At 43.0% G+C, this 27,896-nt stretch overlaps 1 protein-coding gene across 3 annotated transcripts; it reads left to right on the top strand.

Annotated features, from left to right (window-relative positions):
* Positions 1-27,131, top strand: Gpr180 (G protein-coupled receptor 180). Of its 3 annotated transcripts, none has more exons than XR_013042610.1 (9): positions 1-233; positions 2,870-3,028; positions 10,074-10,274; positions 16,822-17,002; positions 17,135-17,184; positions 20,705-20,862; positions 24,036-24,227; positions 25,553-25,808; positions 26,769-27,131. XR_013042610.1 is itself a non-coding variant. In XM_006978746.3 (9 exons), the coding sequence occupies exons 1-9, from the start codon at positions 86-88 to the stop codon at positions 26,925-26,927; spliced, it is 1,326 nt and encodes a 441-aa protein (XP_006978808.1). In that variant the 5' UTR covers positions 1-85; the 3' UTR covers positions 26,928-27,131. The 3 variants fall into 3 exon arrangements, 2 of the variants coding, with proteins under 2 accessions (XP_006978808.1, XP_042141306.1); XM_006978746.3 differs by having other exon boundaries at positions 25,731-25,808; XM_042285372.2 differs by lacking the exon at positions 24,036-24,227 and having other exon boundaries at positions 25,731-25,808.
* Positions 27,132-27,896: the final 765 nt, after the last annotated feature.

Consider the following 27,896-nt stretch of genomic DNA (forward strand, 5'->3'; position numbering starts at 1 on the left):
GCCGCCGCCCCGCCCCCCGCTGCCGACGTGGGCTGCAGGCAGGCCCTAGGCGGTTGCCCGGCGCGCGGTGGAGCGGGCTGCGGGCATGGGCGGCCTGCGGCTGCTGGCGGTAGCCCTCACGTGCAGCTGCTGGTGGCCGCAGGGCGGCCAGGGCAAGACCCTGCGGGGCAGCTTCAGCAGCGCTGCGGCCCGGGACGCCCAGGGCCAGAGCATCGGCCATTTCGAATTCCACGGTAGGTCCCGGGCGGGCCGAGGGATGGAGGCGCGCGGCCTCCCGCAGGCCCGGGGTCGGTAGGCGGCGGCCGCGGCGCCTCCCTCCCGCCACGTCGTCCGGGCCTCACCTGGATCCCCGCGGCGCCGCGGCCCTGCGCCTTCACCAGGCCGCAGCCTACTTACTGCACCCGAAAGCGGTTTCCATTTCCCCGACGCTCCCCGTGCAAACAGGACCGCTCTGCTGCATCTTCCCAGAGCCGGTCCCCAACTCCGCACCTCGCCTCGCGTTGTGTGCATTTGGGCCCTGCGGTTGTGAGTGAATGTCAGCCCAGGAACCTGTCTTGTCTGTAACACCGGTTGCAGGAAACCTAGTTGGAGCGGATTTGGGACCTGTAATTGCCTCAACAGTTTGGTTACCGCGCTACCGAGCAGTAGATTTACTTACTATGTGTCTGGAGTTCAGTTGGTGGGAATGCGTTTACAAGTGTTTAGAAAAGTTTCGTGGTTGATACGCTCTGGCCTGTCTGAAAGGGCTGCGTTTCATTCTTAACTTCCTGGTATCCTCCAGGAAAACCGATAACCCTTTCGGCTGATGAATTGGCGATTCATTCTGTTAATTTTGCCCCAGTTCATTTGCGCTCTTAGCTTCAGCGTTTTCTTGGTACTTTGAATTTGACATAACTGCATTTCAAGTGAGTCATTTCCTTAATGAAGCTCGGATCTTTGGCTTATAAGATCAGGTTGCATTACATGCAACAGGATATCAGTGTGCCTTCGTAGGGGTCTTAGGAGAAGGTAATAGAAATGAGTGTGGCAAGGAATGTCAAGTCCTGGAAACTTGCCGAATTGATGGTGTAAAAGGATGCTTTAAAAACACAAAAATTGAAGGTTTTACAATATCTGAGGAAAAACCTGTCAGTTTTCCAAAATCTGAATATGCCTGGGGGAAGGAAAAAGAGACCCCTGAATAAACAGTTTTGTTGTATTTTTGTCATATTTTCAGTCTCATAACCTTGTGGCAGTCCTTTGAGAACTGACCATGCTGTCACTATGATCTGGATAGTGCTGGTCAATCAAGGATCTGTGGAAGCTGAGATCTGTGCTCTTCATGCCCCACAGAGATACACATAACCCTGATCATGATTACCTTGTGAATGTGAGGGGAAACATGAAATAATCTAGGTTGTCAACACCCCAGATGTTGTTCTGGAAGTGTTACAAGTATCAGCTGAATGAAAAAGATATGTTACATGTTGTTTCATAAGTCTCATAACAGGTTGGAGAAGGGATATCCCATGTACAGTTTCTTTTATATATTATGCACATATAATTCTCTTATGCATAGTTCTTACCAGGTTTTGGTCGATTCCAGTTTAATTCAATAAATCTTTGCTGAAACAGAACTGCAGCTTACTACAATTTAAAGCGTTAGGACTTTAGAGGCACTTTGTGAAACTTGATGCAGCATACCAGCTATTGTAAGAGACTTACTCTTTATGTACACTGTGCATTTTAACTTTTTGAAAAGCTTTAACCAAAGCAGTAATTCTAGTAACAGAAGAAATGAAGAACCAAAAGAATAGAAAATTGTAAAATTTTGAGACGTCTACTGCTTCACCTCTTTCCTAGCATCCCTTCCCCTAAGGCGAGTACTTTTCAATATTTATATACTAATTTTTTAAGTTATTATTTTTGTTTAAGTGTGCATTCCTGCATGAGTTTATGCATGTCCCTTTCATGCGGGTACCCTTGGACGTGAGAGGGAGTCAGGTCCCCCATAATTGGAATTTCAGATGGTGTGAGCTGCCACGGGGTGCTGGGAACCAAACCTACGTCCTCTGCAAGAGCAGCAAATGCTCTCCACGGTGGAGCATCGCTTTAGCCCCTCCACGGTGGAGCATCGCTTTAGCCCCTCCACGGTGGAGCATCGCTTTAGCCCCTCCACAGGGTCTTTGTTCCTTGTGCAGCTGAGCTCACCTGTTATTACTCATCCAATACATCAGTCTAAAAATTCTTCTGTAAAAGTCATAAGTGTAAAAATATGTTTGGGGTGTAAAATAGGTACCCCAAACACATACCTGTGTTTTATTTTCACATGAAATTATAATTAGGGGCTGGGTGTGGTGGCGCACACCTTTAATCCCAGCACTCAGGAGGCAGAGGCAGGTGGATCTCTGTGAGTTTGAGGCCAGCCTGGTCTAGTGAGTTCCAGGACAGTCAGAGCTACACAGAGAAACCCTGTCTCACAATGCCCCTCCCCCAACAAAAACATATATAATTAGATACTAATAGCGTATTATGTTTAAAAAAAGATAGTTCAGCAAGAAGTCTTATAGATTATGAACAAATGTATATGATGAATGAAGTGGATTGTAGAGTGAGGCAGAAATTCTATGATGATGAATGTCCATTTGTCCCAGATCATGCTCTTTATTCAGTGAACCGTTACCATTTGCCACTACAGCTAAACAGATACGTTCCATGTTGGATAAACACTTAAACCTGAATGAGGTGTTCATTATGCTGTGGTTAATTTACATAAATGGGATTTAAGAACATAAAATTCCCATATTGATACATGGAGGTACAGACTTGTCCTACTGCCTTAGTTCTTTATAAGACCAAACTAGTTGATAATTTTTGTTTTAATGTCAAGGTGACCATGCGCTTCTGTGTGTCAGAATCAACAACATAGCAGTGGCCATTGGAAAAGAAGCTAAACTCTACCTGTTCCAAGCCCAGGAATGGCTAAAGCTACAGGAGGGCGGTCCTGGGTATAGCTGTAGTGAGAGGTTATCCAGAGCTCAGCTGACAAGTGAGTATTTTGGTTTTTTCTTTGACCATTAGATGTGTTCCCGCCCCCCTTTAATGCTGAAGTTTAGTACAACATGGTAGATATATGTATATACTAAGACATATATGTGTGTGTGTGTGTGTGTGTGTGTGTGTGTGTGACTATATACACATAACTGATGATATGATATTTTGGCTGTTATGTTTTCGGCTGCATTTTTCAAAAGCTAACCATTTCTTTGTTCAAAGAATAGAATGCTTTTTCTCCTTTTATTGTTCAAAGAGTTTTTAAATGTCCAAATAATTTGTAAAGGAGTCTTCATTTGCACTCTGTGGTTTATGTAGTTCATGCTAATATGCCAGATACATTTTTATCTGGCTGTAGTATGCAGTGAATAACATTGCCTGCCAGCACTTCACTAAACACTAACGTGTTATTTCATACAGTTTAGCATGCCATGGAGACTTAGTTGTGTGATGGTGGGGTAGCAGTATATATTGCACCACGTCACTTAGGTTTGCCTCAGGAGGTGCCTTATCATCGCTCTCATCCATTTTTTTTCTTGAATCAACAGCGTCTCATGATTAGGATGCTAGCCATTGAGAGAGAAAGTGGGGCTTTTATAATTTAGGAATGAAGTACATACACCATTCCACCTGTTACGCCCCTGAAATTAGCTGCTTGCAGGAGACATGGTGAAGAACCTGTCTTAGCCTCTTTCCTATTGCTGTAATAAGACACTCGTACCAAGGCAGCTTATAAGAGAGTTTATTGGGTTTACGGTTTCGGAGGGCTAGAGACTCGGCTGGCGGCAGGCAGGGTAGCAGGAAGCTGGGGCAGTAGCCAGGCGCTCACATCGTGATCCACAGGCTGCAGGCAGAGAGCACACTGGAACAGCACAAGTCTTCTGAAAACCCCAAAGAGCTCCCAATCCCTCCCAAACAGCCCCGTCAACCGGGGACCAAGTGTTCAAATGTATGAGTCTGGGAGGGCTGTTCGCATTCACTCCACTTCAGCGTCCATGAGAAAGAGCAACCATCCTCTTCTCTTCTTCTCCTGTGTTCATAAGCATCATCCTCACGCAGAAGTGTGCTGGTTTTCTCATAGCCAAGCCAGGTAGAATGTTCCCATTCTAAACATCCAGTCAGCTGTCTGAATGTGTAAGCAGTGAGAGCAGGAAAGAAAATAGTTCCCTGGTCACCGGTATCCATTGAGGATGTTTGTTACCTAGATTATTAGCTGATACCAGTGGTATGCTGAAGAGATCTGAGTGATATTACAGATATTTATGTCAACCCCAAATCTCTGAATTTATCTTGACATTTGTACAAATCCCTGTGTTTCCTTTCCGTCACCTTTGCTCACCTCTGCATCTCACGTGTGTACAAGAGTCCTCCTCCTTTGCTCTTCTATGTCTCTAGTGTTCAAACCGAGCTCCCTATCCAACTTCCCCATCCTACTCTTCAGAGCTTCTTGTTTCTGGAGCTGTCCACATCCGTCTCCTCCACTTCAGTCTTGGGGGTTTGCTTCCAATCCCTTTTGAACATCTGCTCTCTGGCCTGGAACTCACTCTGTAGACCAGGCTGTTCTCGAACTCACAGAGTCCGCCTGCCTCTGCCTCCAGAGTGCTGGGGTTAAAGGCGTGTGCCACCATGCCTGGTCACCAGTGGTCTTTCTACACAGCACCTTTGGTCATGTTGCCTTTGCTTTGTCTCCACACCATCGAAGTATTTGAGTGTTTTCCTGCTCTGATGCTCGCAGGCCCGAGCTTGATCAGCAGAACCCTGGGATCTCCGCTGTGCGGCTTCATCCCTCAGTTTATTGTCTGTGCTCGGTTAATGCTCTCACAGGCCTCTGCACAGGCTTCCCCTTGTCGGCTGCTGTCCCCTCAGCTCTCCCTCCTTGACTCCTCCTGTTTTCCTCAACAGCATTTTCACGATTCCCACTTCTTGTTTTAGTTTTTCAAAATTCGGTCAGTAACAGCAGTACCATAAACTGTGTCCATCCATTCGGCCCTTCACCGAGCAACTGTGTGGTCACATGCACAGTGCTAGGCATGACTGGTACATGGGTAAGCACAACACAGACAGTCCTTAAGGGTAATGGCGCCAGAAATACATCAGATCAGTGTGAGGAAACACGGTTAGGGCTGGAGAGATGACACAGGTGCTGAGTGTTACTGTACAGCTGGCGTTTTCTCCGTCCCGCCCAGCCCTGCAGTCCACGGCCTCTTATGAAATAATCATTCAGGGGCTTAATATTATTTACAAACTGTATGGCTTATGGCAGGCCTCTTGCTAGCTAGCTCTTAAATTAACCCATTTCTATTAATCTGTGTTTCGCATGTGCTCCATGGGCTTACCAGTCTGCTGGCAAGTTGCTCCTTGGGTGGCAGGCTGGCGTCTCTCCAGACTCCGCCTTTCTCTTTCCTGTCTCTCTCCTTGGATTTCCCGCCTGCCTCTAAGCTGCCTTGCCATAGGCCAAAGCAGCTTATTTATTAACCAGTGGGAATAACATATATTCACAGCGTACAGAAAGACATCAGCAAGGACCTGAGTTCCGTTCTCAGCACTCTGGTCGGATGGCTCACAACCTCCTGTAAGTCCATCTCCAGGGGATCTGACACCTGATCTCTGCAGACAACTCACTCATTTACAGAAACCCACACTTCCTCTCTCTCTCCCTCTCTCACACACACACACACAAGTAATTAAAATTAATAAATCTAAAACAACATGCCATGAAACTTCAGTTACAGTAACTGCAGTGCATATTGTTTACAATGTATACTGTCGAATGACAATTTATGAGACCTGGTGTTAGTGAAATATGTTATAAGTGCCTGGAGGATGAGCAGTCCCAGAGCCTCGTGCTTGGCTAGCAAGAAGGGAAGTTTGCCAGTTGATTTTTTTTTTTTTAATCTGGCACTACAGAAACTTTTTCTTGTTCCAGTATAAATTGTCAGCTGTTTGTCAGCCTTGAGCTTTGGTGCTGTCACCTGGTTTCCTGACACCACGTGGTCCTTATTGTACCCTACCCTTTATCCATGTACAGAAACGCCATTTCCTACATTGCCAGAGTGCAAGCCCACAAGTGGAAATCACTGCTAGTGACTTGTGAAACCTGTGCTTTGTAAAATAAGCAGATTGGTCCATGTTTAGGTCCCTGCCCACTCTGAAATGCTGCAGCTGGAATTACTACCTTTTTTGGAGTGTTTCAAGACAGGGTTTCTCTATGTAGCCCTGGCTGTCCTGGAACTCACTCTGTAGACCAGGCTGGCCTCAAACTCAGAGATCCACCTGCTTCTGCCCCTGAGTGCTGGGATTAAAAGTGTGTGCCATTACTGCCTGCTTGGAATGACTATTTTTCAGCGTGGAGGTAGACATGGGACTGTAACCTAATGAAATCTTTCACCTTTTTTGGTGTGCGTCTATTTTCCCTTCCCCATGCTTTCAAAGACAGGAGTATTTTTTGGAATTATGAAATGAAAGGTAACAGTGGGACTGGAGAGATGCCTTGGTGGTTAAGAGCACTTGCTGCTGCTCTTGCAGAGAACCTGAGTTCAGTTTTAGCACCCACATCTGGCAGCTCCTAACTCCCTGTAACTCTTGCTCCAGGGAATCTGATGCCTTCTTTTGGCATCTGGGCTTACCTAACATACGTACCATACATACATCAATTCAAGCAAAAGAGAGAGAACAGGAAATAGTGATTTTAGAGGAATGAATATTATTTTGTTAAATTTGAGGACCTAAAATAAAGTACTGAAAAAATATGCTTATCTATATTACATAGTTTTTATATATTTTTTTACCTACGTATTTTGTATAAAACATTGTGTTCTAGCTAGGCAGTAGCACACTCCTATAATCGCAGCACTCAGGAGGCAGAGGCAGGCAGATCTCTGTGAGTTTGAGGCCAGCCTGGTCTACAGAGCAAGTTCCAGGACAGGCTCTAAAGCTACAGAGAAACCCTGTCTCGAAAACAACAACATTGTGTTCTAATTTGCTCTTCTGTTGTAATCAAGTCCATGACCAGAAGTTACTTGGGGCGGAAAGGGTTTATTTCAGCTTACAGATAATAGCCAATCATCAAGAGAAGCCAAGGCAGAATTTAAGCAGGGCGGGAACAGAAGCAGAGACCATGGAGGAGTACAGCTCACTTGCTTGCTCCCCATGGTTTGCTCAGTCTGCTTTCTTATGCAACCCAGCACCACTTGCTCATGGGGAGGGTCACCCACAGTGGGCTGGGCCCTTTCTCCTCAACCACCAATTAGAAAGTGCCCTACAGACTTGCCCACAGGCTGGGATGTAATTTCTTGACCTAGGCTCCTTTTTCAGGATGATCTGGCTGTGTTGAGTTGACAAACCGGCTGGTGTATATATATTTTATATATGTATGCTTTATCAATTTTATCAATTTTTAAACAAAATCCTAGCTTTAAAATCTGTTTTAATCTTTTGAATTACTAATGGTCATATTTATAATGTATTGCTACTCAGGAGCCTTCAGTGAAAAAGGCATATTCATTGTTTCATGACACTGTAATAGTGCCACTTAATAATAATCCCTAGGAACACGTACATTTTCAGACTAGCAACCTGATTTTTACAGAATAGCAACCTTAATAAGCTCGTTATTTTTGTCCTGCCCTTACTGCTGGTACACATTGAAAATGAGGATCAATCTGAAATATCTGTGCTGAGTCTTGCAAATCGATACCCTGGAACTGAGGTAGGGGTGGTTGTGAGCACTTGTGGGTTTTGAGAGTTGAGCCCACGTCCTCTGCAGAAGCAACAGCGTTCTTAACCACTGAGCAATCGCTCCATCCCCAACATAAAAGGTTTTTCGTGTGTGTGTGTGTGTGTGTGTGTGTGTGTGTGTGTGTGTGTGTGGTGGTGGTGTATAAGGATTGAGTCTTGTTGGTACAAGTAAGTGAACTGCCACTAAGGTATGCCTCCAGCTCAGGCTTTTTTTTTTTTTTAAACTAGAAACTACTTTGTCCATTTTAGCTAAAAACAAGCACACAAGACAGTTAAAGACACTGAAAATTAGTATAAATTTCTCTCAAAAACTAACAGATGCCAAATAATTTGTTGTCAGATCAAGTAGTTAAATACAATATTACATAGAGAATAATTTGCTCTCTTATATATCTCATGCCCATGATCCCTTTTGTGTATTTGGTATACTTTAAAAATCATTTTAGGCATTAGTATTTTACAATGCATTCTAGTTAACAGTATTCATTTCTTTTTATAATGATTGAGCAATTAGCCATTCAACACTACTTCAGTGATTCACATTTTGTTAATATTTGAGATACTAATTACACCCTCATAGAACATGCATGCTGTGTTGTAGTCTTTTGTCTCAAAAACAATAACAGTATTGTCAGGAGGCTGGCTGCAAAAAGACAGTGAGACAAACCAAATCCAGTGTCACTTTTGGAAGCACTGCTGTGTTTCTGTTTATATGCGTCTGTATAATTTAAAGAGAAGCATCCAGAGCTGCCTCACAGTGGAGATACAATGTCACAGTTTTGTGTCTGTATTTGAGACAACGTCTAAATGCAAACCCAGCAACATGACAGAGCCTTGTTTTGTGAGGACATGCCCACATTTGAGCTGTCTCATTTGAGCCCTGTATTGATGTCATATCAAATTCTTACTAAGAGCTTTGAGAATTTGACACAAACTGAAATCTTAGCCACAGTTTTTCAGAATCTGTGTATTTGGGGGGCGTGCAGGGGGATGGTCTTGAGACAGGGTTTCTCTGTGTAGCCCTGACTGCCCTGGAACTCGCTCTGTAGACCAGGCTGGCCTCGAGCTTAGAGATCCACCTGTTTCTGCCTCCCAAGCACTGGAATTAAATGGGAGCGTGCACGCATGTGTGTGGTTGTGTGTGTGTGTGTGGGGGGGTGCGTGGGGTGTGTGTGCCTTCACTCGGGTTAGAGAAGGATGTCAGATTCCCTGCTCTTAACTGACTTGACAAGTCTCATTGAAGCTGGAGTGAGGCTGGCAGAGTTAACATTGAGTTAGTCCCACATAAGTGACAAATACTGTACTAGATTCCCAGAATTAGTCTTTACATCAGTTACTTACTGTGGGTCTTATCTTTATTTTGTACACACAAAAATTCAGGCATCATACTTGTTGTAGTTTATGTTTCCACATCACAGTTTATCACTGAGGGAAGTCAGGACAGGAACTCAAACAGGGCAGGAACCTAGAGCTAGAAGCTGATGCGGAGACCATGAAGGAATGCAGCTTACTGGCTTGCTCCTCCTGGCTTACTCAGCCTGCTTTCTTACAGAACTCAGGACCACCAAGGATAGCACCACACACCTGGGCTGGGCCCGCCCCCATCAATCATTAATTAGGAAAATGTCTTACAGCCAGATCTGCCGGAGGTACTTTCTCAACTGAGGTTCCCTCCTTGAGATAACCAATTTGTGTCAGGTTGGCACAGCACTGAAGCCAGCTCCCAGGACAGACCTCTGTGGCCCAGCCTTCGTGGGTCTCTCCTGCGTGTCTCACGTCCGTGTACGGATCTGACCCAGAATCGTTGTCATTTCTTTTTACTACTAATAGTACCTTTGGAAAAGAAAGACCAGTTACAAGAAACATTTTTATAAACAGGCATAATTTTTGGATATAAGGATTTTCCTAGCAAAAAAATTTAAGTTAAGGAAGTTACTTCCAAAAGTGTGGTTGTAACAGCCACATGCTGTGATCGTACGGTTAAAATGATTGTTTGGTATATTTTACCACATGAAATAATTTTCAAATGTTGCTGATCCACTGAAAACTTTGTAAATATTTATTAAAAATTCAGTTTCAATAAAACCATTTCTCTTTTGTAGTATGTTATTGATACTTTTATAGTCATTTTATTGCTTAAATTGTTCATTTTAGTCTGCTTTATGGTCTCTATGCTTTATTCTAATATTACACCAGGCTTGAATTTTGAGGCAAAAAAAAAAAAGATTTTAAACTCAAATTAATTCTGTTACTAAAACATTGAGAAGATTGCTTTGAAAGGTGCTGCTTTCTTTCTCTCTCAGTGACAATGAATCAGACAGAGCACAACCTGACGGTGTCCCAGACTCCAGCTCCCCAGACGTGGCACGTGTTTTATGCAGACAAGTTCACCTGCGCAGACGACACGGAGAGTCCCCAGCTGGAAGAGATCCCATTTGAAATGGTGTTACTAAACCCGGATGCTGAGGGAAACCCATTTGACCACTTCAGTGCTAGAGAATCTGGTGAGATATATATGTTTAAATATATCCTAATACAAAAGAGATCTGTACACAGGTATCTTCATTTTACCTTCTTAGAATATTAAAAACGGAAAGCAGCTGAAGTTTAAAAAGCAGAATGCTAAATTTTATATAGCTTGACTTTGAGTATATTAAAGACAGAAAATAAAACAAATTATAAAATATTAATAGGTAGTTGTATATACAGTTAATAGAATCATATAATTTTTGGTTTTCTTTATACGTTTTGGCTTTTTTTTTTTTTTTTTTTTTTGGAGATAGGGTTTCTCTGTGTAACAGCTCTGGCTGTCCTGGAACTCACTCTGTAGACCAGGCTGGCCTCGAACTCACTGAGATCCGCTTGCCTCTGCCTCCCGAGTGCTGGGATTATGGGCATGCGACATGACCACCTAGCAGCATTGTTTTTATAAACAAAAATGTTAATGAACTAAACAATCTACTTTGAGGTATAAACTCAACTACCCTTCCCTTAGTTTTGAGCAGAATTAGACCTTGCTTTTCTGGGTTCTTAGGTAGTAATGATCAAGTCTGTGGTGTTTTCTGGAATCAAATTTATTCCCACAAGTCTTCATTAAAATTTCAGGTCACTGTGCCTTGCCCTACTGAAGTGAGATTGTAGCCACGTAGGAGTGATTGGTGAGAGCATGGTGAATGTCCTCGAAGTGTGACAGATTTGTCAGTTAGCATGCTGGGGTAAGCATCTATGTAGGCCCCCTGTCAAGGAAAGGGGCTTAGGGTTCACTTCTTCATGGGTCACTGGCCATTTGAAGAAGTCAATAAAGAAGATGCCATTGGGTCTTGTTGACAATAGAGCAGTTGAGCTGAGCAGGAGTAAGGCCACATTAGACTTGATTGATTAAGTTCAGCGTATGAATATCGCTAGAGAAACCAATCAAAGCATGTGTAATAGCAGGTCACAAATGGAATGTGACAGGGTGAGTCTTTTTTTGGTTTTTCGAGACAGGGTTTCTCTGTGTAGCTTTGCGCCTTTCCTGGAGCTAACTTGGTAGCCCAGGCTGGCCTCGAACTCACAGAGATCCGCCTGGCTCTGCCTCCCGAGTGCTGGGATCAAAGGCACGTGCCACCACCACCGCCTGGCCACAGGGTGAGTCTTAAAGTGTCCTTTGATTTTGAAAACGTTTAGAATGACAGGGGGGGGCTCTAAGTGTCTTCGAGTAGTTTTAAAACATTACTCTGTCAAGGAAATAACAGCCACTCAAGATGTTTGTGAGCACAAACTAACTTAGGCTGTGTTGGCTAATGACACCATGGCCTGTAGACCGTTTCTGGAAGTCAGTCTGCCATGCTTATCCTTGCAAGCCATGGTGGCTGTTCCCAGTACTGTAAGATGACATCGGTGAGACCCAGGCCAGGGGAGCGCACTGGCCATGGCTTTCTGCTAACGGCCCTCGTTCACTTCCCAAGCTCCAGTATCTCCTGGGACACTTACTTTAGGACTGCTCAGGGCGTGCGAGACAGTAATGCCCTGCCAGGCCACGGGCCCTCCCGCCTGCTGCCTGCAGGTGCTCGGCCTGCAGCTCTCAGAACCTCAAGGAGCGCTGTTTTCCTTGTGCTGGCTCCTGTTTCTGTTCTTTCCCCGCCTCCCCGGTTTGGCATCTTCAACCCCACAGCGTAAAGCAATTCCATTTGCTGCGCTGGGGCCTCCAAATCCGAGTCATCTTGTCCTGACTTTCCCTGAACTTGCCCACACCTCTAATGGTTTCCTAGCATCCAGGACTTCTGCCAGCTTTTCTTTAGAATTCTCACAAATAACTCCAATCCGGCTGTCAGTCCTCAGCTTTCTGGCCTACTTCTTCTGGCTTTTGTTACTGATGTGGTATCCAAAAGCATATTCTAAAATGGGGAAGTTCCACAGGTCACGCCCTGACAGTATGTGATTGGTCATGAGATTATTGCAGAGCCACCCTACAGGGACTGATTATTTCACGGTCGAAAGAGCCCAGAAGTGCCTTGGGTTATTGGGAACCAGTCTATGGCTGGCTTACTTCCTGAAAGTTACATTACTTTATCGATTAAAATGCATTAAAGCCCTTGTGAGTAGGTCTATATTGCAGTTTAAGTTGGTGATTCTTAACCCATCACTATACATATAGAGAAGGTGTATACATCTAGAGAAGCTTTTTTATTGTTATTTTTATTTTTCAAAAAATAAAATATTGAGAGGCAAAGGCAGACAGACTCTGTGAGTTCATGGCAGGCCTGGTCTACATAGTGAGTTCCAGGACAGCCAGAGCTATATAGTAAGACCCTGTCTCGAAAAACTCAAAAAGTAAAATGAAAAATAAATTCACTTCTCCCAAGACTCAGACTTGTTTTGGGTTGTAAGCCAGGCGTTGAATCAGAGCTGGAGTTGTTCCTAATGTGCAGAACCACTGTTGTGGAAAGCTGTATTCCACACCCTGTGGGAGAGTTGTTGGTTTTAGGGTACAGGTTAAGAGGGCCCTTCCTATTGTGTAGCCTTGCTATAGAATTGGTTTCCAGGGGATAGTCTCCAGTTCTTTTAGAAACCTCTTTGTCATACGTACTACAGCCAACATACCATTAATGTTGCATGCTATTCTCTTTAAATGCACAACTGTTTCCTTTCCTTTGGTCCAGTTAATGCATTCTAAATCTAGACTTTGGTTAATCCCTGATTTGTAGTTAAATCTTATTTTACAAAACTAACCAAGGCAAATTTGATGGCTCTTAACAAACTGCTAAGTAGGAATATAAGACTTTTCAGGTAGAAAAAATGAATAGTGTCTTTAAAAGAGGGGAGCAAGTGGGAGGAGCTAGAGGGGGAAGGAGGTGGAAATATTGTCAATACATTAACTCATGAAATTCTCAAAATACGTAAAAAATTAAAAGATTAAAATTAACAACTGTATTTTCTGCTTTTGTTCGAAGAACCTAGACTCTTGAAAGCATGTTGCCTAAAGCAAACAGCTGTTTTTTTGTTTTTTTTTTTTAAGATTTATTTATTTAATTTTTTATGTACACTGGGGTTTTGCCTGCAGGTATGTCTGTGCCAGATCCCCTAGAACTGGAGTTACACACAGCTATGAACTGCCATGTGGGTGCTGGGAATTGAACCTGGGTCCTTTGGAAGAGCAGTCAGTGCTCTTAACCACTGAGCCATTTCTCCAGCCCAAACAGCTTGTTTTTATTGAAATATTATAGGCTTTGCTATATTGTCTAGATTTCAGCAGATACATTTGTGCTTTTCTGTTTCCTCTTCCCCTCCATGGTCTAACCATGAGTGGACCACCCACTTAGCTCTAGTAAAATGTTGCAGCTGTGGGGCTCAACGCATGCAATGTAGATAGTCATGCCATGTAGATAGTGAAGATACTCAGTATCTTAAGAAAAGAGTCAGATGATAGTGGCACATGCTTTTACTCCCAGCACTCCGGAGGCAAAAGCAGGCGGATCACTGAGTTCAAGGCCAGCCTGGTCTACAGAGTGAGTTCCAGGACAGCCAGGGCTACACAGTGAAACCCTGTCTCAAAAACCTAAAAACTAAAAATTAAAAAATAAAAGGGAATGGTGAGGGGGGAGACAGACAGAGACAGAGATGTTGTGGGCCTGACCAGGATCACACATCTTTGCTGTGTCAGCCCCATCAAGTTTCAGTGTTGGAAATCATGGGATGTTTTTGGAATCTTGATTGGTGTTGAGACACTTGAGGAAGGGAAGAGCTGGGCTCTGAGGCCGGAGGCAGGCTGGACAGGAACGTGGCCCCTGTTCCCTTCTCTTTACTTTTTTGCTCTCGAGATGAAGCTAAGGCTTCTGGAGCTGCCGTCTAAGCGTCCTCCCTACTCGGTCTCATCAAGGCTTCTTTAAGATTCGCTTCACAGTCGACACATTTCCCTAAGTGTTCACCATCTGCTGTGTGCTCCTCTAAGAGTTTCCTTTAGTGTGCATTGACTTTTAAGACTTAGTTACCCACCTGTTTTAAAATTAGATTTTAATTCCAATGTGAACAACACAAATGGCTTTCTTGTGACTTGTGACTGCTAGAGGCAAAGCAAAAGTAAACTTGGTAGCTAAAGAGAAAACAGAGATATGTCTTAGAGCTGATCTGCTTAAAATGAAAAATAATAATAAAGCCCAGGGTGGAGAGCCAGCATTTTTATCTTTAAAGTATGTTATGGACAGGATCAAGGTAAGACTCACTTATCACAGATTTAGTTAACAAGATTTGAGTCAGTGTCTTAGTATGGTTAATATATTCACCCAATCAAATGTTTTTCTTTGTTCTCTATAATCTTAGCTTCTTCAGAGAAATATATTTACCACCGAATAAAGTCCCTTTGGCCTTAAGTTATTTTGGCTTCTCAGTAAAGAGTCATGATTTTCTTGTCATGTGGATCTGTTTCATAACAAACCCTGACACCTGATCCTGGTGTGGGTGCTTTACGAAATATTACAAAGAAAAAAACTTTCAATAGATGCTTTGTGTGCTTTGTATAATTCTTTAATACAAAGAAGGAAAAATTAAAAACTAAGATCAAAACATGGGCTAGCGTAAGGAATTTTATTGGCTCACAGCTTTGAATATATTGGCAGCATCTGTGTTTTCTGCCTTGTTCCAGTACTATAATCTAAGGATTACGGTGCCATCATTCTAAAGTGCAGTCTCGCCCTATAAAAGGAGCTTACAAACTGTTCCCCCTCCTCACAATTGATGGTTCTTCCTGCCAGCTAACCTGCTTCTTTTCTGCATGGAAATGTGTGGCAGAGCAGGAGAGACACCCAGTGGTAGGAGACCTTCTTGCTCCTGTTGGTTCTCTTGCTGATGGCCCCAAAATGATGGAGTTGAGCTGTTTGTTTGCAGTTTTTACTGAGATCTGTGTCTTGTGGTTTGCTTTTCCAAAATGATTTTTTTTAATAATAAAAGTACCTTATTTTTTCTTCATTAATTGGCATTTAACCCAAATGGGAAGCTAGAGCAATCTCAGACTTGTCATTGGAAGGGGAGCAAATCCAAGTCCATCCACAGACTCAGTAGAGAGCTCTCTGTGTGCGGCCAGTATTGCACACTGGTGTTGGGTAGAATGTAAACGCCCTGCTCTTAGGGACCACTGTGGGTTTAACTCAGTACAGCTGACTCCCCATATCAGCAGATTCCATGTCCATGTGTGCAGCCAGCCACAGATGGACAGTATCATGTGGAAATTGGTCTATACTGAAAACATGCCAGCTTTGTTCTTTTCAGTATTCCCTAAACAATACAGTATAATACCTGTTTATATAGCACTTATATTGGCTTAGGTTTTGAAGATAATCTACAGGTGATTTAAAGTGTATAGCAGGATATGCATTGGCTTTTATACATAAATCCCATGCATTTTATTTAAGGGACTTGAGCATCCATGGGTTTTGTTTGATGTCTGAGGGATTCCTGGGACCAGTCCCTCTTGGATTGAAAAGAAAACTGAATCCTGTAAATTCAAAACCATGAAATTCCCAGTCTTCTAACTTGAAATTTATTAGAATTTTTTTCCTGAAATTTCTCAAATAAAACTCTAAATAATTTTAAGTACAAAGATGCTGGTTATTGTGAGGTCACAGGAACACTACAGGAGACAGGCGGAAGTGACGTCATGAGCAGCCCCATTTTTGGTGTTGGTTCTGAACTTCACTAGTCCTGTTTGCTCACGGTTCTGCTCACTCAGAACTCTGCATCATCACTGCCTGCTTGACTCTGGCAGAGTCCAGCATTAGCTCTTTCCACCTTCAACGCTGACATCCGACTTTCTGCAGTTTGTCATTTGATTCTGAAGAGACAGGATGACTCCTCTTTGTTCTTGGCCACTTGCAATGGTGGTCATTTGTTATCGTAGTTCTACTTCATGTTGGCATGGAGTCACTGACTTCCAGAGGGTTTCCTCTTTGGCAGTAGCTACAGAAAGTACCACACAAGAGGGCTCTGGACATAGATGTCTTAAAGCTTTGCCCAAATGAAAATTCAAGGTAATAGAAACTCCCCAAACTGATTCACATGTGTTATTATCAGAATCACCATAGGGCTTTCCAAACAGACTGCTTGCTTCACCCTCCAGTTTCTGGTTTGGTGGATTAGAATTGGGACCCAAGAATTTCCATCACAAGTCCTGTGGTGATGTTGCTGGATCAGGGACCACACTTGGAGACGCAGTCAAGGTCTATTAAGCTACTGGTAACAATAAATATTCTACAGTTCTCAGAAAAGACATGCACTTGGAGCTTCTAAAGTGTCTCTAACTGAGCACTGAAGTCGCTGCTGGCTGTTTTCAGACAGAACCGAACTCTGGTTACAGTGAGTCGCCGCATCCTTGAGTGACTGTTCCACAGGTTGACTTTAGCTGCTTTTTTTAAGTTGCCTTCTTAGAGTTAAAACTTGGTCCCGGGGGAAGAGGTTAGTAATTTCCGTCTTTCTTCCTTACAAGACTGAATGCTATGACTCCAGTTGAAAAGATGAGCTCTAGGGTAACTTGACAACACTGTCCCGTCGTACTGAAGCATCCCGTTCTTCTCTCCACAGGGTTACACGAGTTCTTTTTCCTCCTCGTCCTGGCATACTTCGTGACTGCGTGCGTCTGTGCGCAGTCGCTGTGGCAGGCCATCAGGAAGGGAGGGCCCATGCACACGGTCCTGAAGGTCCTGACCACAGCACTGCTGCTCCAGGCCGCCTCAGCCCTAGCCAATTACATTCACTTCTCCAGGTAACTCAACCACTGTTTGTCGTCCCAGCTAATGTATCCTAGTTAATCCACAGAGTTAGCCTTGCTCTGATTAGGAGAGTTTCCCCCCTCCATTGGTAATTTATATTAATGCTCTCCTCTTCAATCCCTCAGATACTCCAAAGATGGAATCGGGGTACCTCTTATGGGAAGTTTGGCAGAAGGTGAGAATCTTTCTGAGTAATTTTTCAAAGATAAATTTGCCGTCTTCGAGAGAGAGAGAGAGAGAGAGAGAGAGAGACAGACAGAGAGAGAGAGAGAGAGAGAGAGACAGAGACAGAGAGAGAGAGAGAGAGAGAGAGACAGAGAGAGAGAGAGAAAGAGAGAGAGAGAGAGAGAAAGAGAGAGAGAGAGCCAAAGAACTTCATTTTCAGCTAATGGGGTAACTCAGTAGTAGAGTACTTTCCTAGCATTGAATGAGGCCCTGGGTTTGATCTCCAGCTCTGTAAAATGATGATGATGGTGGTGATGATGGTGGTGGTGGTGGTGGTGGTGGTGGTGGTGGTGGTGGTGGTGGTGGTGGTGGTGATGGTAGTAATGGTGATGATGATGGTGGTGATAGTGGTGAAATAATTATTTTGCTGTGGTGTAGTTTTTTCTAGTCACGGTTAGTAAGAACTCAGATTAACTAGAACAGGACTGGGTTAGTTCTCAGATCTTGTTTGATCTTACTGTAAGTGATGTGTCTAGCTTAGTTCTTCACTCTTTGTTATTCACATGTGCTCCTTCAGTTTGTCCTCAATAAAAAGTAGACATGCTTTGCTGACCCCCATTTGCAGGATCTGTGCTCAGGTGCACCAGGCACATTCACCTAGTGAGCTGCAGAGCCCAGATGCAGACCCAGGTTCCCGTCCCAGGGGTGAAGGGGCTCTCCTATTGTAACTCTGTTTTCTCCTATACTCTTTCTCTGTTTCTGATCCAAGACCACGTTCACGCCTATAATTGAGCTGACCTCACATCTTTGTTCTTTTATTTATAAGAGAAACTCTTAGTAATTAAAAAATTTAAAGGTCTTGGAATTGTGACTTTTTGTGGTTTTTCTCTGTGTAACAGCTCTGGCTGTCCTGGAACTCACTCTGTAGACCAGGCTGGCCTTGAACTCACAGAGATCCACCTGCCTCTGCCTCCCGAGTGCTGGGATTAAAGGCGTGCGCCACCACCGCCCAGTGAATCATGACTTTTAAAGAGAACTTCTGAGCAATCAAGTCATACACCATTCTTTATACTCAGAAATTAATGCTTTGGTAAGCAACAAATGTTGACTACGGAACCGTGCTGGAGCTGACTTTTCGTTTTCTACCTGTATTTCTCTTTTAGTCAAGGTGTCTTTGGATAGTTGCCATTTGCCTTCTCAGGACTCACTCATCTGCTCTCATCACCTGTTTTGATTCAGAAACTTGAGGAACTTTCTGTTACCTTGTGAAATCCTGGGTACAATTCACCTTGGACACGAACACAAGGTGCTTGTCCTTTCTGAACACTGTCTACTAGTCCTTGGCTTCTCCCTTGTTTTCTTTTGAGCGTACTTGGAGATTTAATGGAGTCACAGTGCTAAGGCAGGACAAAACTGTAGAGATAACCAGCAGTTGAGGAAATTGACATCTGAAGCGGAAAGCACACAGCACAGACCTTAGCAGAAGCCTCTTTCTGAAGTCAGGGTCACAGTGGACTGTTTGTCCAGGGCTGCTGTATGTGAATCGTTGGGTACCCGACTTTTCTTTTCCTCTGCAGTTCTGGGGACTCTAAGACTGTGAAGCAAGAGCTATGTCCCTTGGTATTTGAGAGGGAGGTTCACTTTGCGACTGTCGTTGAGCTTACTACGTAGCCTAGGCTGCCCTCCGCTCTCAACCCTGGCGCTGTCCCCAAGTCCTGGGATGAAGTACACACCACGTGTCATGTGTCTCGCTGTGCTCTGTGCACTAGTTGTGTTAGCTGCAATGAACTGATGTTCTGAGTGGTGGTGACTCTTCCAACAAGAGTTGGCTGGTTAAGTGAGTGAATTCAAGAAAGCAGAGTTCTTATGTGATCTGAGTATTTCATCTATACTAAATAATATTTATATGCATTTACATTTTTACAAATATGTATTTATAAATGCTTTATAAATGTATCTATTTATATATAAAATAACAGGTAATTATTTTCAGCAACAATGAGCATAGGTTTTCCTGTCCAGCTATGGTATTTGATGGGTTTTTGTAAACTTGTGTATAAAGAAATGAGCTGGAAAATGAAGGGGATTTCCCCAGGTGTTTGTTTTTGCTACTTAGGAGCTTATGTAGGCATCCCTCCAGCAACATCTTTATCTGGCTAGCTGACTATATTTGTGAAATGTTTAACGAAATTAATTCACATCACATTTAAACATTTGTGATGAAAGAAAAATGTGCTTGATCTGACAGGCTGTGTCATTCAAGTATAGTCACAGCTTATTGTCAGCATTCACTGCCATACATACATAAGCATACATACGTGAACCTTTCCTGGGGAGAAACGTCTCCAGAAAGCACACCAAGAGCAGACCACAACGGTTGCCCCCAAGTCTGGCCTGGTGAACCAGTGAATTTGGTTAGGGTAACCTATGGTAGCATGGGCGGCTTGCAAGCTGAGGAAACGTGCCCTCTCCTAGCAACTGTTAACTGTCTGCTTCATCAGGACGGAGTAGGGCATTGTGGGCCTCTCCTCACCTTCCATGATGGGAAGTGAGCGGGCCTAATCTGTGCAGGTCTCCTATCGGGAACCAGGAAGGCAAGGCAATGAGTGCCAGGTCCAGAAGACAGTGTGTGTGTGCCAGTACAGTGCGTGTGGAACAGCCGGTGTCAGTGTAGATAACAGAGCAGGAGAAGTCTGTCAGAATACAGCTGACGTGTATGGTTGATAAACTTGCATTACACCCCAGCTGCTTCTGTGCTACAGGAAGTCTTACCCAAAGCGGTGACAGCTGAAAGCATTAGCTGTGTAGGGGCAGTGCATTACTTGGTGATCACAAGCCGTTGGTGTCATGATGATAAAAAGTAATAGCTTTTATTGTAGGCAAGCACCTATTAATTTATAAGATAAGTATGCACGGAACCTGAAGCATTTATACATTTTTGTGTATTCATTTGTTTCTATGTCGTGTGCATCTGCATACAGGTGATGTGTTGAATTCCTTTTAAAGTGGTGGTGTTTGTTCTCCTGCAGTGCAAGTGCTGGCCACCTGGTGGCGCATGGCACTAGTTCATGGAGCTCTCATCTCATACCATTTCTTAACAGTTTTAAAAAATATTCCCATATTACAGTTCATCCATCAAACATCATTAGCATCCTAGAAAGGGTCCTAATATTTTCCACATTGCAGAAATTATATTTAAAATTTATTTCTTTTGTCAGAATTGTATATGGCAATAAAAGCTTTAAAGAGAAGAATTGAAAAAATAGCTTTAAGGTTGGACGAATATATAAGATATAATATAATACAGCCATGTATATATATTTCTAAATGGTAATATTTCCATGTTTCTATAATCAATTACAAATTTTATGCCAAATATTGAATGTGTTAGAACTATTACACATTAATATCTCTTACTGAATTTTCTTAGTTTTTGTGATTTGAAAAGGGGCATTCTCATCTCAATATAAAATGTGCCCAATTCTGTGAATTGTGAAGTTTTATTGACTTTGATTTTCATTTCCCTTTAGTTTTTGACATTGCCTCCCAAATTCAGATGTTGTACCTGCTTTTGAGCCTATGCATGGGGTGGACAATAGTCCGCATGAAGAAGTCTCAAAGCCGACCTCTGCAGTGGGACTCGACCCCTGCGTCCACAGGCATTGCGGTGTTCATTGTCATAACCCAGGTGAGCGCTGACCCTGCAGAAATGCATCCGAATGTGTCTCACTGCACAACGGGCCCCGGGAGTCTAAGAAATGCAGATAACATGACCTCACAGATCTCCTGAGTGCTAGTATGTGTAGATTTGACTTACTAAAAATGTCATTTCCTACTTTTTCTGTTTTCTTAAATATTAAAAGAAAACTTTTAGCATTTTTTGGTGCTGCAGAGATGGCTCAGTAGTTAAGAGCACTGGCTGTTCTTCCAGAGGATCCAGGTTCAATTCCCAGCACCCACATGGTGGCTCACAGTCCTCTGTAACTCCAGTTCCAGAGGATCAGATACCCGTTTCTGACCTCTGCAGGCAAAAAACCTATACACACAAATTAAATGAATCTTTTAAAAAATCATGTATATTCTAAAATTATAGCTCTCTTAAAAATCCAGTTTGTTTTTTGTTGTTGTTGTTGTTGTTTTTTTTTTTTTGTTTTGTTTTGTTTTTTTTTTTTTTTTTTTTTTTTTTGGTTTTTCGAGACAAGGTTTCTCTGCATAGTTTTGGTGCCTGTCCTGGATCTCGCTCTGTAGACCAGGCTGGCCTGGAACTCACAGAGATCCGCCTGGCTCTGCCTTCCAAGTGCTGGGATTAAAGGTGTGCGCCACCACCGCCTGGCCTAAAATGCAGGTTTTTTTAAATCATCATTCCATTGTAATTTTAATTGATTGTTGCAGACAAAAAACCAACTGATAATTAAGTTTGACACTGCACTAGAACTGAAGCCTGTATGAGACATAACTGTTATCTTCAGCAACAGCCAAACAATGCTAATGATACCAGCAGTCTATCAGTACATAAATGCATACATGTGCTATTACTATACTGACCACATATTAGCACATGTGTATGGAAATACAGACTTAGATATGGAAAACCAATTTATAGGAAATGATAGTTCTATAATCATACTTCTTTGTTGTAAAAGTCAAGTTTAGAAGTATAGTTTAAGACACCAGATAGGTATAATTTAGTGTAAGGAAAGAATAGTGCTTTTAGTGATCAACAGTGTGTGTGCGCTGTGCATGCTGTGCATACTTGTGTATGCATGTTTGTGGGGGAAATGTGGGACGTATATGAATGAGCTTGTGGGAGGGTATACGAGAGAGTGTGTGTGTGTGTGTGTGTGTGTGTGTGTGTGTGTGTGTGTGTGTGCTTTTTTGTGCTTGTAGGATCACAGGCACATGTTTCCACACCCAGCTTTTCTTTTTTTACTGTGACTTCTAGGACAGACTGGGTCCTTATTGGTGTTGGTTAATGGTTGCTGGAGGAGGGTTGTCACTTGATTCAGTGCCAGTGACAAGTTGTGCACGCCTCAGGAAACAGCCTCTCACCCATGCAAGCAGCCCGAAGTCTTGGTTACCGTCTCCAACAGAAAGACATACAAATAGGGGGCTTGTCGGAAGAAGGGTCTCGGGAGGGAGGGGAGAGAGGAGGGGAGAAGACTCGGTTTCACTATACACATGTATAAAACCTTCAAAGAGTAAAAAGAAACTGTAGCATCCACTCTGTGTGTGTTAGACTTTAAGTATGGTTACATTCTTAAAGTCCGTGCTCACCAGTCACTCTAGGTAACTTGATGTTTGTAAACAAACACAATAAACTATACACATGCAGTTCTTTCTGTATGAGCACAGGTCCTCACACCTGTAAGACGCTAGCCTGAGACTGAGCTATTTTCCTAACCCCAGCAATGGCGAGTTTTATGTCCCAAAGGAAATATCCTTTGTGTGAGTCACAAAAGCAGCTGTCTACTGAAAGTGCTGTAGTGGTGAGAACTGGAGTAGACAGAGCAGGTGAGGAGGGAGGAGACTCTGGAGTAGACAGAGCAGGTGAGGAAGGAGGAGACTCTGGAGTAGACAGAGCAGGTGAGGAGGGAGGAGACTCTGGAGTAGACAGAGCAGGTGAGGAAGGAGGAGACTCTGGAGTAGACAGAGCAGGTGAGGCAGGAGGAAATTGTGGAGTAGACAGAGCAGGTGAGGAAGGAGGAGGCTGCTGGCAACCCGTTAAGGCCAGTGAAGTGGATTTTTGTTGTTTGGAGCTGGGTCTCTTTATGTCGACCAGGCTGGCCCAAAAGTCACAGAGATCGCCTGCACCTCCCTAGTGCTGGGATTTCATGCATGAGCCACCGTGCCCTGCCCAAGGATTGGATTAATACTGAATTTTATTTACCAAGGTGTTTGGAAGTGACTAACAATTCAATTTTGAAAGCTGGGCTTACATAGGGAGCCCAAAAGCATATTTGATGGTAAAAAGATTACAATAATGAGTCCTTGGTGCTCAGTAGGTACAGAGGGAACGTGGATAGCAATAAACGGAACAGCAGAGAGCTCTGTTTTTTTACTGTCACGATAACTAGATGAGAGGGAAGGTCAGCAGAAAAGTAAGGGTGTGTGACAGTGCCCAGGAGCTCATACCAGATGTACCAGATGTGCTTTCAGGCTGATACCTAACCACCTTCGCTCAGTCCCCAGTACCCATGTAACGATGGAAGAACTCATAAAGTTGTCCTCTGACCTCTACCACATGGTGTGGTACAGGCATGCACCTTCACATACAATAATGGTAAAATAAAATCTAAGTCAATAAACAAAATGTCTTCCTTTATGTAGGGAAGTTGCCAGAAAGAGTGACATTTGACAATTTGGACTTGGCACATTCTACTAGAAAAGATTCTGAGCTATTTGAAAGTGGTCTTAAATTGGGCATGGTGACGCATGCCATATTGCCAGATCTCAGGAGGCAGAGATGTGAGATTACTCAAAGTTTGAGGCCAGCTTGGTCATCGTGAGTTTGGGGCTAGCCAGGGATACATAGCAAGATTCAAAAAACAAGCAGGTTAACCTTGTGGTAGTGAGGAGAATTGGGAGGGAAGGAGGGGGGTTTAGAGGAAGTTCCCGTTCTTCACCTTTTCCGCCTGTGTTTGTCTCAGAGATGATGATTTGTGTGTCACTCGATAGGAATCCCGCTTAGGATTCGGAGAGCAGGAAAAGAACTACACTGCTAACTGACAGCCTTTACAGTCAGATAATCTTTGCATCCCTCAGGAATGTTTTTCTAACATGTAAAGGATGCTTACAAAAGAGTTGAGAACATGTTTTATTGTAAACAGGTATTTATTTTTCCCTAATTGTTGTTATTTACAGAGCATTTTGCTGCTTTGGGAGCAGTTTGAAGACACTAGTCACCATAGTTCACATTCTCACCACAGCTTAGCAGGGCTCCTGCTGATCATATTAAGAATCTGCCTGGCCCTGTCGCTGGGCTGTGGACTCTACCAGATCATCACAATGGAGAGGAGCACGCTCAAGAGAGAGTTCTACATCACATTCGCCAAAGTATGCGTGGGGCAGGAAGTGGCTTCCCATGGTCCGCTGCACTCTCCTTTCTGGGAAGCTAGCGAGCAGTTAACCTGGACTGCTCTCTGTGTGCCAGGGCACTGTTCACGCCATGCATGATGTGGCTTTGAACCCATCGTACAGAAACCATGGAACAGTATTTTCCATATAGTCTTTGAAAGGCCCTTGGGCTACATCTTGGGTTTTCCTTACCAGTAGTGATTTTTCTTCTCTTCTGTGGGAATTTAAAAAAAAATTGTTTGTTAGGAGCTGTTAACTGTCTGAACTGTTACTCTTGGAGTCCCAGTGTTGTGTAACAAGCCACGAGGGGCTGTCCTCGGTGTAGGAGGTTGCAGCCCAGAGGCTGGTGGGTGTACTGCGTGGGCTGCTGCTCCACCCCGTGTCCATGTGAGCAGAGTGGGTCCTTCCTGTGCCCGTCTAATCAGAGCGCTGTAGAGCAGCAGAGGAATTCTGAGCGCTCATCATAGTCCCCACCTCTTCCTCGTCACTGGCCCCCATGTCTCTCTGCTGGAGAGTTTTAAATACATGCATTCCTCTGCATTCCCTCTCTTTCTATGAGGAGTAACGCACTGAAAACTGTTCAAAGTGCCCCAAGCATTTTTAACTTGTTTCAAATTGAATTTTGAGAAGGAGATACATTGGGACAGTTTGTGGGAAAATAGAGAAAAGTATTTGAAAAGCATAACTGTGAAATTTCCTGTTCCTCCTCAGCCTCTTGCCTCTCCCCTGCAGTCCACTCTGCCATTCACAGTAACTGCTGTGATCATCTTGGGTGTTTTTACTAGTTCACTTGAGTATGGACATGTGACTATGACTTCATGGTTTTATTTCCTTTTGCAGAAATAGTATACATTTGTACCTTGCTTTTCTCAGTTACTGACTGCTGCCTATATCACAGCATTGATAGTCTATAAAGTATATGTATGGGACAGATTTATCAATGTAGTGTTATAAATACTCTAAAAATTGGCAATTTATTGAGAGAAAAGAAGTATTAATATCACAGCAAAACTAAATTTATTTCTACATTTTATTTCAAGTTTATGCTGAAGTGTAATTAAGGCCAGTCAGGACCTACAAGAGAGAGAGTGTTAAGGTCTTATTTTTATTTAATGAGTGTGTGTGTTTTGTCAGGTGCCCTGGAGCTAGAGTTATAGACAGTTGTGAGCTGCCACGTGGGTGCTGGGGACTAACCCTGGGTCCTCTGCAAGAACAGCAAATGCTCAGTTAAGAACATTTGCTGAGCCATCTCTCCACCCGAGGCCATAAGTATATTAATAATTGTTGTTTGGTTTTTGATTCAGGATCTCACTCTATAGCCCAGGCTGCCCTCAAGCCGCGGTGTTCCCGCTGTAAGACTTCCTAATGCTGAGAGGACCACAGTGTACGCTGCCCCGACCAGCCATGCTTTTGTTTCTGTTCTCAGTCTGGCGCATCTCAAGTAAAGACAGCAGCTCTTACTGGCTTGTCGGTTTCTTTCAGGGCTGTATCTTGTGGTTCTTATGCCAGCCAGTGCTCGCCTGCATTGCTGTGATTTTTAATGACTACCAAAGAGATAAGGTAAGTGATATTCATGACGAAAATGTTTTTAAGTCTTTATTCAGAACATGTTAAAGTAGGAGATACCTACTTAGCCATTCAGAAGTTTCTTAAGTTCTTTAAAAACTCAAAAGAAAATGTTAAAACTGGTGAGTATATAAATTAGAAGTTCATAAACATTAAAAAAATTAAAAATTAGTTTATAAGCAGAATGATAGGAATAGCTTTTTTTGTTGGTCTGTTTGTTTTTGAAACAGGATCAGAATATATAGCTCTGGGCCTCAAACTGGAATTGATCCTCCTGTTTCTGCCTTCCAAATGTTGGGATTACAAGCCTATATTCCAGCCTATAGCTTCTGTAGGCCTTAGCCTATTTTGGAGTCATGTTTTATGAATTAAACTAGAGGACATGTAGTGCATCTCTCTTAAAAACAGAACTGATTGGAATTGTTCCCTGTGTAAGGTATTAGCCGAGATGGACATAACAGTCACATTGCAGGACTAGAGCAGGCTGACTCTAGATGTGGTGATACCTGCCTTCCTTCATCAGCAGATGGCTCCAGCATTTCACAGCAAAGCTCGCCATTAGTGTTTACAGGTGGAAAGTAGGAACATGGCCTACAAAAAGACCTGTGACTTGAGGCAGAAGTATGTTTTACTGCTATTAGCTAGATTAAATTAGCTCCATTCCTGATTTTTCTTGTTACCAAAACCCATGTCTGTAACATGCATTCCCTTGGGAAACCAGGTACTTTTCTGTCCGACTGTAGCATCTGTAAACTAAGTGTCAAAAGGATTTTACCTTTGAACAGTCACAGTCCTGAAGATATGTCTACTCTCTGTGGAATGTGTTTCCTGAAATGCACCCGTGGTAAAGGTGAAGGACTGTGTAGAGCGCAGAGTGGATGCATGGTAAATGAAATGTAACTTTTCTGTTTTTGCACGTGATGAAACATTCCCTTTCTTTTTTCTCTTTTCCAGGTTATTACAATAGGTGTAATCCTTTGCCAGGCTGTGTCCATGGTTATTCTGTACAGACTCTTCCTGTCCCACAGTCTATACTGGGAAGTTTCTTCACTTTCCTCAGTGACACTACCACTGACCATTTCATCTGGACACAAAAGTCGCTCTCATTTCTGATATTTGATTTTTGTCGAAAGAACAAGTGAATTGAATAAGTGCAATAAGGATCCAGATGCAGTGACTTCTTTTCATGCCTTTGCTGTGAAAAACTGAACTGTGAGAGCAAAGCATGTTATTTATATAACTGCATTTCAGCAGTGCCAAATCTCAGAAAGGTCATAAATGTCTGGAGTGTGCTCAAACAATAAACTTTTAAAAGAGTGTTGTTTCAAGTGTTTCAAGGTGACTGAAGCTGATGTAGAAATAAGTGTGAAGAGATGACTTAAATGATATGTGGGTCAGGTGTTCACACTTCCAATGCCTCGTTAATAATGAACTCAGGTCTGATAGTCTTAAATAGTGTTCACTCAGAGGATCACGTTTGTTCATATCCAGCTAGTCCAGTTATGAAGTTAGTGGGAGATGCTGATTTTAAAACTACTTTTTATGCTCTAAAGAACGTGCATTTCATATTACGACGTAAGGGAATTGGAAATAAACAAAGTATGTGAACAGTTGAATGAATTAGCTTCTGTTTATTCATGGGTAGAGTTATTTGCAGTTTCTCCCATATTGTTGGCCTTATTTCGGGCTTTATCTTGATTAGGAAAGGATTTTGGACAATGTGTGGACAATCTTAGATATGTTACATTGGTTGTAAGAACAGAGAGGGTTTTAAATCTGAGCACTGGGGTGAAGGGACAAACAGTTTTTTGTGTTTAAAAAGAAAGAAGGAAAAAGTAGTATGTGATATGGCACTAAAATTTTAATCCTGAGATAATTCATTTCTCTTACATTGAATCCCCAATCATAATTAAGCTGTATACACAGATTACATTAACAGGAGCATTTCACATAAATGTTGGTTTCAGTCATCAACTACCCATGAATTCCTGCCCGAGGATACTTAATCAGGATTAAATTTTCTATGAATAATTGAAAAACAAAATACTCACTGGATTTGTTATAATCCATGTTGGCACTGGA

Source organism: Peromyscus maniculatus, chromosome 9, assembly GCF_049852395.1.
Source record: "Peromyscus maniculatus bairdii isolate BWxNUB_F1_BW_parent chromosome 9, HU_Pman_BW_mat_3.1, whole genome shotgun sequence".
NCBI lineage: Eukaryota > Metazoa > Chordata > Mammalia > Rodentia > Cricetidae > Peromyscus > Peromyscus maniculatus.